Source organism: Microcaecilia unicolor, chromosome 6, assembly GCF_901765095.1.
Source record: "Microcaecilia unicolor chromosome 6, aMicUni1.1, whole genome shotgun sequence".
Classification (NCBI taxonomy): Eukaryota; Metazoa; Chordata; class Amphibia; order Gymnophiona; family Siphonopidae; genus Microcaecilia; species Microcaecilia unicolor.
In genome coordinates, this window is record NC_044036.1 from 269,692,521 (window position 1) to 269,705,083 (window position 12,563).

At 45.8% G+C, this 12,563-nt stretch overlaps 1 protein-coding gene across 1 annotated transcript in view; it reads left to right on the plus strand.

Moving 5' to 3' along the window:
* Positions 1-12,563, plus strand: part of LOC115472532 — a 65,160-nt gene that overhangs the window by 31,245 nt on the left and 21,352 nt on the right. The window contains exon 3 of the mRNA XM_030206826.1: positions 8,574-8,660. Coding sequence (XP_030062686.1) covers positions 8,574-8,660 — 87 coding nt within the window. The remainder of the gene's footprint in view (positions 1-8,573; positions 8,661-12,563) is intronic.

Genomic DNA, 12,563 nt, shown 5'->3' on the forward strand with positions numbered 1-12,563 from the left:
TAGAGTGTTCTATTAGTTCATAGTTTGCTGGGTAACATAGTAACATAGTAGATGACGGCAGAAAAAGACCTGCCCAACAAGATAAATTCATATGTGCTACTTTTACTAGAGAGGATTCATCTTTCTGTTACTGCGGTAACACCAAAATCAGATTTTTTTTTTTTTTTGTATGTTGAGCTTTTTGGCAAAATGACCTAGTTCCGTTCTGCACCCAGTGTTAGGGGAGGTTTTTCTGTAGTTACAGAATATATATTCAAAAAGAAAAAAATGAGAACCATAGCACAGTTTACATTTTATTTTGATGTTAAAAATACACTATCCTGCTTATAATCGAAAGAGAAAACGCGTATATTGCGACCCAAATCATCTTTCTCCCGTGGGCGTCCAAATCGGTATAATCGAAAGCCAATTTTGGGCGTTTCCAACTGCAATCCGTCACGGAAATGGGTAAAGTTGACGGGGGCGTGTCGGAGGCGTGATGAAGGCAGAATTGGGGCGTGGTTATCGGCCGAGGAGAGATGGGCGTCTTTAGCTGATAATCGAAAAAAGGCGTTTTTACCGCGATTTGGGGTCACTTTTTTGGGACCCTTTTTTTTCACGAACAAGTCCCAAAAAAGTGCCCCAACTGCCGAGATGACCACTGGAGGGAATCGGGGATGACGTTCCCGGACTCCCCCAGTGGTCACTAACCCCCTCCCACCAAAAAAAAAAACTTTAAAAACTTTTTTTCCAGCCTCTATGCCAGCCTCAAATGCCGTACCCACCTCCATGTCAGCAGAATGTGTTCTATCCTGTGACAGCCTTTCCCTGGTTCTGATGTGGCTCTTGAGTGAGTGTGACACCTTTTCTGTTATGTGGGTGTAGGGTATTGGGGTCCATGATTCCACTAGCTTGTGGCCATGGTGCTTTCCCCCCCTGCTTACTGTGTCAGAGTGTGCCCTGTTTTGTTTCCGGTAGTCCATGAGGTAGTGGCTATTTTTGTAAGCCAGTTTTAGATCCCTTTCACGTGTTAGCCACGTTACAGAACTTAGTTCTTACCTTGAATGTGGCTGAAAGAGGGCATTGTACAGCATTCTGCCAGCTCTGACCTACTGCTCATCTCAGTACCAGGGAGACTCGTTGCCAGTGGGGCACAACCTCTGATCTGCAGTTAACTGTGAGTAAGCGTGCTTATTCCAATAAAGGACGTTTTCGGAGAGATTAGTCTTCAGGTGTCAACTGGTGTGCCAAGGTTATATAGCAGCAACAAGTCCTAGAGGCCTGCGTGTATGCAGGTCCCTGGAGCACTTTTAGTGGGTACCGCAGTGCACTTCAGCCAGGTGGACCCAGGCCCATCCCCCCCTACCTGTAACACTTGTGCTGGTTAATGGGAGGTCTCCAAAACCCACTGTACCCACATGTAGGTGCCCCCTTCACCCCTAAGAGCTATGGTAGTGTTGTACATTTGTGGGTAGTGGGTTTTGGGGGAGGGGGGTTAGGTGCTCAGCACCCGTGGTAAGGAAGCTATGCATGTGGGAGCTTTTTCTGAAGTCCACCGCATTGACCTCTAGGGTGCCCAGTTGGTGTCCTGGCATATCAGGGGGGCCAGTGTACTACAAATCCTGGCCCCTCCCATGACCTAATGGCTCGGATTAGGACGTTTTTGAGCTGGGCATTTTTAGTTTCCATTATCGCTATAAAAAACAAACACCCAGCTGAAAAACGTCCATTTTTTTGAAAATACGGTCTGTCCCGCCTCTTCAAGTACCCGTTTTTGGACATAGACACCCATAGAGATAGGCGTTCGCGTTCGATTATGCCCCTCTATGGTTCTCATAGGAACATAAGCATTGCCATACTGAGATAGACCAAAGGTCCATCAAGCCAAGTATCCTGTTTCCAACAGTGGCCAATCTAGGTCACAAGTACCTGGCAAGATCCCACAACAGCAAAACAGATTTTATGCTGCTTATCTTAGAATATGCAATGAACTTTCCCAAGTCCATCTTAATAATGGCTTATGGACTTTTCTTTTAGGAAATTATCCAAACCTTTTTTAAACCCAGCTACGCTAACTGCTTTTATCACATTCTCTGGCAATGAATTCCAGAGTTTAATTATTTGTTGAGTGAAGAAATATTTTCTCCAATTTGTTTTAACTTTACTACTTAGTAGCTTCATTGCGCTTTTTCTTTTTGCTCGTTTGTATGCAAGCATCTTGCATGACCTTTGTTTTGGTAAAATTTATTTTACATTAAAACTATGATAGTCCAGTGTAAAATGTTAGGTCTTGGTATGTTTTATATTAAAGGCCCAGGCTACATAATAAAACTGTTACAATTTTACTGCATATAAACAATACTGCAAAATTTGTGTTTAAATGTTATAGCCTGGGAATATGTTCCTTTCATTTTTCTTGGGGCAGTCACTTGACCAGTGACAGGACTGACTGCTTCCTGACTGGAAACTCTGAGGTGGTCCTCCCATTCTGGGAGACTTGGCACCAGCTCATCACTTTTCTCAAGCAATAGATTACCTTGAACTGCCCCTTCCTGAGATATCTTAAGTTTGGGGAAAGCATACATCAGAAAAGGCATGAAACAGACAGGGGCGTAGCCAGACAACAGATTTTAGGTGAGCCTAGACAAGAAGTGGGTGGGCACCAAGTGTTCTCCCTCCCCCCAACCACCACCAAATAAATATTTTTACTATGTATCTCAGCTGGTGGGAAAATGCTTCTTTTTACCTTGGCAGTCTGCAGCAGGCATGCGCTGAAAACTGAGCATGTGCAGATGCTGGTATTGTAGAGAGTAGTGTTTTCATTACCATCAGGGGGAAGTCTTCAGCTGGCCGAGCTTGGGATCTCCACCAGTTACTGCTAAACGTGTGCTACTGTTGGGTGGGCCTGAGCCCTAAATGGGTGGGCCCCGGCCCACCCAGGCCCACCTGTGGATATGCCACTGGAAACAGATCCCCCTGGCCTATATAGCTGCAGGCTTTGTGTCTGCCAATGGTGCACCACATTGTGCAGGTCAGAGAAAACTGTTTTGCACCTTTTCTGATGCATTGCTTCCGCATGCCGTGCCACTGATTAAGGAGCTAAGCCAGAAGCCCTGCACTGACCACTGCAGCTTCAATGCTTGCTTGCTTCCTTCCTCAACCCCAAACAACATCAACATCTGACTTGGATCCAGCCTGGAGCCCTGAGCCTAATGCTGCTCCTCTCCTGAGTGCCAGACCTGCCAAGTCTCCTGCTGAGAATCAAGTTCCTTTCTCTGAGGAATTTATAGACTGCAAGGGCAGGAAACCATTTGTGTTCCTCTCTCTCCCTTCCCTCCTCCTGCAATCCGACATTCCTCACTCCCTGGGGTCTGTCCCCCTCCCCACCTGGGTCCAATCATCTCTCACTAGTCCCTCGCTGTCTCCAGCTGACTAGCAGGGCCTTTTCACTGTCAGATCAGCCATCAAAAACAGGAAGGTGTCAGAGGGACAGGACGTGGCAGAGAAAAGGCCCTAAGGGTCAGCCAAAGACAGTCTGCATGCAGCTGTGCTATCACTGGCAATCAGGAAGTCGGAGGGAGTGGGAGAGGACCAGATGGGAGGGGAATGATTGCAGGACCTGCAGGGACCTACTAGACCCACAGATGGTAGGGAGATAGGAACAGGGGAGAGAGAAAGAAGAGAAGAAAGAGGGATACTTTCTGGATTCCCGGGGAAATGGGGCAGGAAGAAGGGAGAAGAGACAGAGAGAGATTTGAACCCCCAGAGAGGGATCTGGTCTGGAGAGAAGGAAGAGAGAAGAAAACATGCTGGTCCCAAGGTTGGGGAGGGAGACAGGAGGGAAGGAAGAGAGAGGAAGACATGCTGGTCCCAGGGCTGAGGGATGGGGAGAGGGAAAGAAGGAAGAAAGTGAGAGACATACTAGTTCCAGGGTTGGGGGAGGTAAGGAAGAGACTGTGAGACATGCTGGATCCAGAGTTGGGGGGGGGGGGACCAGGAGGGGAGGAAGAGAGAAGGAGAAATACTAGCTCTGGGGGTGGGGGGGAGAGAAGATAGAAGGAGACATGCTGCCGGAAGAGAGGGATGGAAGAGGGATACAGACATGCTGTCCCCGGAAGGGGAGTTGGTGGTGCAGAAGAATTTGGAAAAAGTGAGATGTGATGTTCAACATGAGGAGGGATAAAGGGAAACAGAGGGATGATGCTCGACATGTGGGGGGCATAGGGACAGAAACACAAAATGCCAATGCTGGACAGGACAAGAATAAGATCAGAGAGAGTGAAGATTCTGAACATGGTGGGGGTATAGGGGCAGGGATACAGGGGAGATGCTGGACAGGATGGATGAGAATATAGAGGGAAGATGGATGGTGGTCATGGAGAGAAAAGAAATGTCAAAATGGACAAGGAGACCATGGCAAGCGAGTTAAAAGAAAAGCAGAAACCAAAGACTGGGACAACACAACTAGAAAAATAAAATGACACAAAAAAAGGTTAAAAAGAATTTTACTTTCTATGTATTGATTAGAATAAAAAACCATCACTAGACCCTACCTGTCCTTCCAACTTCTGCCCCATCTCCCTCCTACCCTTCCTCTCCAAGATACTTGAACATGCCGTTCACAGCCACTGCCTTGATTTTCTCTCCTCTCATGCCATCCTCTATCTGCTTCAATCCGGTTTTCGCCCTCTACACTCTTTTTTTTTTTGTTACATTTGTACCCCACGCTTTCCCACTCATGGCAGGCTCAATGCAGCTTACATGGAGCAATGGAGGGTTAAGTGACTTGCCCAGAGTCACAAGGAGCTGCCTGTGTTGGGAATCGAACTCAGTTCCTCAGGACCAAAGTCCACCACCCTAACCACTAGGCCACTCCTCCACTCAGAAACGGCACTCACTAAAGTCTGTAATGACCTGTTCCTTGCTAAATCCAAAGGTCACTACTCCATCCTCATCCTCCTTGACCGTCCACCGCTTTTGACATTGTCAATCATAATTTACTTCTTGCCACACTGTCTCTTTTGGGTTCTAGGGCTCTGTTCTCTCCTGGTTCTCCTCTTATCTCTCCCACCGTACCTTCAGAGTACATTCGCATGGATCTCCCTCCACCCCCATCCCGCTCTCTGTTGGAGTTCCTCAGGGATCTGTCCTTGGACCCCTTCTTTTTTCAATCTACACCTCTTCCCTGGGCTCGTTGATCTCATCTCATTGTTTCCAATATCATCTTTATGCTGACGACACCCAGCTCTATCTCTCCACACCAGACATCACTGCGGAAACCCAGGCCAAAGTATTGGCCTGCTTGTCCGACATTGCTGCCTGGATGTCCAACCGCCACCTGAAACTGAACATGGCCAAAACCGAGCTTATTGTCTTTCCACCCAAACCCACTTCTCCTCTCCCTCCACTCTTTATTTCAGTCAATAACACCCTCATCCTCCCCGTCTCATCTGCCCGCAACCTCGGAGTCATCTTCGACTCCTCCCTCTCCTTCTCTGCGCATATCCAGCAGACAGCCAAGACCTGTTGCTTCTTTCTCTATAACATCAGCAAAATTTGCCCTTTCCTCTCTGAGCACACCACCCAAACTCTCATCCACTCTCTCATTACCTCTCGCCTTGACTACTGCAACCTACTCCTCATTGGCCTCCCACTTAACCATCTATCCCCCCTTCAATCCGTTCAGAACTCTGCTGCGCGTCTTATCTTCCGCCTGGACCGATATGCTCATATCACCCCTTTCCTCAAGTCACTTCACTGGCTTCCGATCAGGTACCGCATACAGTTCAAGCTTCTCTTACTAACCTACAAATGCACTCAATCTGCAGCCCCTCATTACCTCTCTACCCTCATCTCCCCTTACGCCCCTACCCAAAACCTCCGCTCACAGGACAAATCCCTCCTCTCAGTACCCTTCTCCACCACCGCCAACTCCAGACTCCACCCTTTCTGCCTCGCCTCACCCTATGCTTGGAATAAACTTCCTGAGCCCATACACCAAGCCCCCTCCCTGCCCATCTTCAAATCCTTACTCAAAGCCCACCTCTTCAATGTCGCTTTCGGCACCTAACCATTATACCCCTATTCAAGAAATCTAGACTGCCCCAAATTGATTGACTGCACATTCTTGTCCTTAAGATTGTAAGCTCCTTTGAGCAGGGACTGTCCTTCTTTGTGAAATTGTACAGCACTGCGTAACCCTACTAGCGCTTTAGAAATGTTAAGTAGTAGTAGTAGTAATATGTCAGTTTTTGGAATGTACATCTGCCAGATCTGGTGTAAGACATGGCTGAGGCCCATGAAAAAAAAACTTGTTTATTGGCCTGAAATCTCCGGTATAGCAGTGGAAAATCTCCAGCTTTTGGATGGACCACACTTGGCATCTCTGTTCCCCCTCTGTCAGCAGCAGGAGATGCATTAATAAGATATCATCACCTGCTAATGCAAGTCCAGTCTCGCAATAAGAGCTACAAAATCTCACAGTTCTTTTTTTTTATACTTTATTCAATTTATATTTATGCAGTCAACATAAATACACCTTTCAACAAGAAATAACATAGAAATGGGGATTAATTCCCCCAATAAAGGAAAAATCTTAGATAATTTAGTCCACAAACTGTTGATCCAAGAACTAGGAAATAATAATATAAATGAAATAAAATTAAATTAATACATAATCAAGCAGACAGAACCTAGAGGGACGCAGCTGGGATACATGCTAGCAATCAGGAACTGCTGCAAACTATTCTTTAGAGGAAATAAAATCTATTAACTTCTCTGGTTCAAAGAAAATATAATTAACGGAATTCAAAGAAATATAACATTTACAGGGGAACCTTAACATAAAGGTCCCACCTATATTTAATACTCTTTCTTTTAACAACAAAAATTTCTTTTTTTCTTTGAGTTTCTCGCGCAAAGTCAGGAAACACTTGTAGTCTTGAGCCAAGGAAGGGTGAATCCGTGTGACGAAAGTAAAGCCTAAAGATGTTATTCCGGTCTAATTGCAGGGCGAATGTAACCAAAAGCATAGTTCTCTTGGTTATGACAAATCTCACAGTTCTTATCACAAGACTGATCCCATGCCAGCGATAGAACACGTTTTATTAAGGCATGTCCTGCTTCCAATGGAGAGGAAGGTGGCTTGTTAGTACCGTGAAGAATTGGACAAAGACTGTGGAGGTGTGCCAGTGGGTGGACCCAGGAAGTGGAGTGGGCAAGGCTGGGGCAGAGTGGCAGGGCAGGAGGCGAGTCCAAAAATCTCCCTTTCAAAACTTGGGCCACCTTGGCAACTCTGGAGTCCTCCTGTGACTGCCAATGTGGGGGGACTTGTGATCCTATTGGAGTGTATGGGGGAACATGGCGATCCACTCGGGTAGTGCAGGGTTGTGTCTGAGGGATTGGGCGATGTGCTGCTGCACCACCACTCACAGCACACTGTGCTACCAGACTGCTGCTAGCAGTAGCATAACTAGATGGGGCCATGGGGGCCTGGGCCCCCAACCCCCGCCAGCTGAAGACGTCGTCCAGCGCTGGTCTGCAGCAGCGCCACTGCATTGCCTGCCATGCTTTCTCTTCCCCTTACGTTGGCCACACTTCTTTTAGTGAAATTGAGCATGCTCTGTTTTTCACTAAAAGGAGCGTGCTGGATGTGAGGGGAAGAGAGAGCAGGGCAGGCAATGCAGCGGCGCTGGAGACCAGTGCTGAACAAAGTCTTCATCTGGCAGGGGTCCCCAACCCCCACCAGCCAAGATATTTGCGGCGGTAGTGCTTCAGCTGGCGGGGGTTGGGGACCCCTGTCAGTCAAGATGTACAGCATACAGCAGCAGCAGTGGGTGGCGAGGCGGCTGAGGGGGGATGGCGGCGGCAATGGGGGGCAGCGGTGGAGGGGGGCGGTGGCGGGGTGGCAACCAAAATGTGCCCTTCCCACCTTGGGCTCTGGCCCCCTTCCACCTCGAGGTCTGGCTACGCCCCTGGCTGGTAGCACAGCTGCACTTACCATCTCCTCTTTTTTTTAGCAGTAGTTGAGACAATTGGTGCACGGAAAGACCTGTGCACTAGCTTTCACAGCCAGTCACACCTCTGCCCACTCCTATCATGCCCAGACCCAGCCCATTCCCGTTTTATGCAGCTAATGCGGTGTTCCTTACTACTGTCTGCATGCTGAAAATGCTACACCACCTTAGTTTGCACCTGGTTTTTTTTTTAATCTAATGATTCCTTGATCTTTGATCCCAAAGTAGGGATATTCCTAGACATCTCTAGGTTGACTGGAGCTCTTATGAAAAGACTCTTGGACTTACAATGACAAGTTGTTTTCAGCAGGAGCTAAGTATTTCCTGAAATATCACAGTGCACACAGGTAGTCAAATATCAAGAGAATATATTTTAAAGGTGTATTCATTTTTTGTTTCTTTTTATTCTATTTGCTTTCATTTGGCATTTTAGTGTACACTAAAATGGTAGAAATTATCAATATTTTGCAATTCTTTACATTGTTTTGGATGAGAAATGATATAAAATGAAAAAATGTCATTATTTTCCTGTCATTTTTAGCATATCCTTAATATGTTTTGCTTCATCTTTTTATCTAGAACATTTAAAGGATTCTCCTACAGATAAATGTATTATACCCCCTTCAACAACTCATGTAGAGATTGCTTCATGTCCTAATTCTTCTGGTGAGTTCCATTTGAAACTTTGAAATCTACTGTTTTATTTTATAGTTCTGCTGTTAGTGTTACTATCTTTAATTTTTTGTTTTCTGTGTTCATGCTTGTGGATGAGGCTGTTACATTACAAGTATGATTTATTGTTCTCTTTTTTTATTGTTTGTTTTTTCCATGTATGACTATGTTTGGATGTTATAAATATGCTTCCAGTTAATTTCTGGATTTTTCAAATAGACTGAGTATTAACAAATTGTGGGGTCCTTTTACTAAGCTGCACTAAAAAGTGCCCAGTGGCAGTTTTAGCACATGGGTTTCCTGCGTTCTCTGACCACTTTTTAGCACGACTTGAAAATGGCTGTATTTCAGTTCTTTCTGTTAATGGCTACGCGCTAATTTCCATGCATGAGGACTGCTCTAGATCAGAGGTTTCCCAACCTGGTCCTCAGGACATACCAAGCCAGTCAGGTTTTTAGGATACCCACAATGAATGTGCATGAGACAGACAGATTTGCATGCGCTGCCTCCATTGTATGCAAATCAATCTCATACATATTCATTGTGGATATCCTGAAAACCTGACTGGCAGGGTGCATCCTGAGGACTGGATTGAGAATCCCAGCTCTAGACAGACAGAGAGATAGTCTGAATCTCAGCTGTAATATTTTCAAGCCTGGTTGAAAAGGTTTAAAAATGGCTGTGATTTTTGAAGGTTTCCACTACTTTTCATGTAATTATGCTAATGATTCCCAAACCTATCCTGGGAGAACCCAAGCCAGTCAAGGTTTCTGGATATCCACACTGAATATACATGAGAGAAATCTGAATGCAGTGGAAGCAGTGCATGGAAATCAATCTCATGAATATCCAATGTAGATATCCAAAAAATTTGACTGGCTGGGGTTCCGCCACTGATTTATGCACATACACACAAACAAAGATAATTGACCTTTTTACAGATTAGAACAGGGGTGGACAACCTCGCTCCTTGAGGGCTGCAACCCAGTCAGGTTGTCAAGATTTCCCCAATTAATATTTATGAGATCTATTTGCATACAAAGGAAGCGGTGCGTGCAAACGGATCTCATACATATTCATTGGGGAAATTCTGAAAACCTGACTGGGTTGTGGCCCTCATGGACTGAGATTGCTGAACCATAGAACAGAAAGATTGGAAGAGGATGATAGGGAAGTAGGGGTGTATAAATCCAATCCTCCAGAGCAATAAGCATGTCTGGTTTTCAAGATTTCCACAAGAATACCTGTAATATATTTGCAAGAGTTTATCTAGGACAGGGATGGGCAACCTCGGTCCACAAGGGCCACAACCCAGCCAGATTTTTAAGATTTCCACAATGAATATGCATGAGATCTATTTGTATGTTCTGCCTCCATTGTATGCAAATAGATCTCATGCATATTCATTGAGGAAATCCTGAAAACCCAACTGGGTGGCAGGCCTCAAGGACTGAGGTTGCTCACCCCTGGTCTAGGAAATGGTTTGTCTGCATTCAGGGTACTTTGAAAACAGACTGGTCTGCAGCCTTTGAGGAAAAGGTTTGCACTCCTCAACAGAAACAAACCCTCAGTGTCTGAGCTACATTCTCTCATCCTACAGCTCAGCTCAGTATTTTTTTCTTATATTCTTTCTTAAGATTGAAAAAAAAAGTTTATGAATCATTTTTCTCTACCACACATACAGAATTAAGCACTAAGTTTGGCATGGACCTGCTTTACATGTTTGGAGAATCTGGTACCTCTTGGCAACTAAAGCTCACCCCATGGTGCAGCTGTGTTGCGTAGGTGGTGGGTTGGGCTGCATTAGAAATCTTTCTTCCTCTCTGGAAAACAAGCTGCAGAGTCCTTCATATGCCTGCAGCCCAGGCAAAAGGAGGTGAGATCAACCCACAAGTTGCTTAAACTGTGCAGTGGTTATGTGAGGCTCCCAGGGGCTGTGGGATAACCAAGGGCTGGCAAAGGACCACTGAATTAATCAAGCCAAGTGTGGGAAGGTGCAGCGAGACAAAAAGGAAGGAAGGAAAACACAAAAATAATGGCATTCACAAAAAGTTGCTCCCAGAGCCTGACCAACTGGAAAAATAACAGTATTACATAAGAGTTTCCATGGTGTTATTGGTGGTCTATGTTTGTTTGATATTCCATGTTCTTTATACACATGGGGCCAAGTGTGGTGTACTATACTTACTACTGTTACAATGAATAGAAACCATTTGTGTAATTCACTAATAAGAGATCTTATCTAAGTATGTAACAAACTGTATATGTTACATGTTATTTCTTCCCCTTCTACTGTTAGATTAAAATATATTTCCCCAATTTGCAGTTCTCTTTATTTCACCCATGCCTCCACTTTTTGGGGTTGACTCTTACTGACATGAATTGTCTTCCTGCCCTGCTGATCTAGAAAGCATCGTACCATGGCCAGTGCAAGTGGTGCAGCTGTAGAGAGTGGAAATATGGAGGGGTACAAAAATTGCTTCCAGCCCACCATCTCCTCTCATTGACAGTGGCGAAATGGGTAGGGTGGGAAAGGCACCAGTGAGCAAGTCACACAGGGTGCAACTATGCTCAGTACAGTTCTAGCTTTAAGTGCATATAGTCAGGGCCAGCTCAAGGGACCATGGCGCCCTGAGCCAACTTTTGGTTTAGCACACTCCCATTGGCGCACCCCCATTGACACCTCCCCAGGCCATCTTCCTCTCCAGCTTGCCTTTAAAGGTAGTTTCCCCCTCCTGAACACTGACAGCGCTTCACCTATCACTATCCACATCAGTCCCTGTGTCTTTCCTCTCTGCTGCGCACTTGTGGAAACAGCAAGTTATGTCAAAGGAGGGGCCAGGCGCAACAGAAGAAAGACACCGGGGCACTGATGTGTGTAGCATTAGATGAAACACTGTCTATGTTTGGAAGGGGAAAACTGCCTTTAAAGATAGATAGGGAAAACTGGCCTAAGACAGAAAGAGGAAGGGGGTTGCCAGCTCTTCTTTTTTCCCTGCACACGAAACACCAACAGGTAAGCTCTGGGCCAGCTTAACCTACAGGGCCAGTGACATCACAGGCTCAAGTGTTTGGCACCCTTTATCTCCGATACCCTGAGCCAGAGCCTCACCTGGTCCATAGGTTAAGCCGGCCCTGCATGTAAAGCAAAACAATGCATGCCACTATCACTGCAGCTGGACAGATGTGGTGCTCAAGTTTCTTCAGATATATACAAGATTTACTATTCAGTAGGATGGTGGTTTTGCTGTTGGAGCCCATTTAAGGTGTTACTTTCAATCATGTCATCCCTTGTCAACCTTTTTAGGCTTTCTTTTTAGTCATTCATGTCTCACCATGTCTGCTTCTGCATCTTCCATTCTACTGGAACTAGCGGGCCACTTGCCCACTTGTTTTCTAAGGGAGCACTAAAGCTACACTTCACTACAGCTTAGTAATAGGACCCCCACCCCTCCACCAGTTCCTGAAAGACCTGTTGAATATGGGCCAACCTATTGCTCAATAGTAATGCTGTATACTGTCGTCTTAAGGCTCATGCATGATTTGTGAATCCGTTTTCTGCTCCTCAGGCCATCTGAAGCTGGGTATGCCACAAGCAGTTCTTATCAATCTTTTTGTGGCTGTGATCCCATGATTGTGGCCAAATAAACTGTGTGACTCCCTAGAGGTGCAGAATAATGATGCACCTATGGACAGCACTCTCAGGTAGTGACTCCAAATGTGACTCCAGTTTGGGAAGCTGTGGCCAAAAGGCAGTGGTCACAGCCCGGGGGGGGGGGGGGGGTGATGGTCTCAACCACTGTACAAAGAGGACAGCTAGTGGCAGAGTGTACACCTAGTCGGTTCCAGAGGTTCTAAGGAGCTAGACAGGAGGGAAGAAAGAGTTAAAATGAGTGG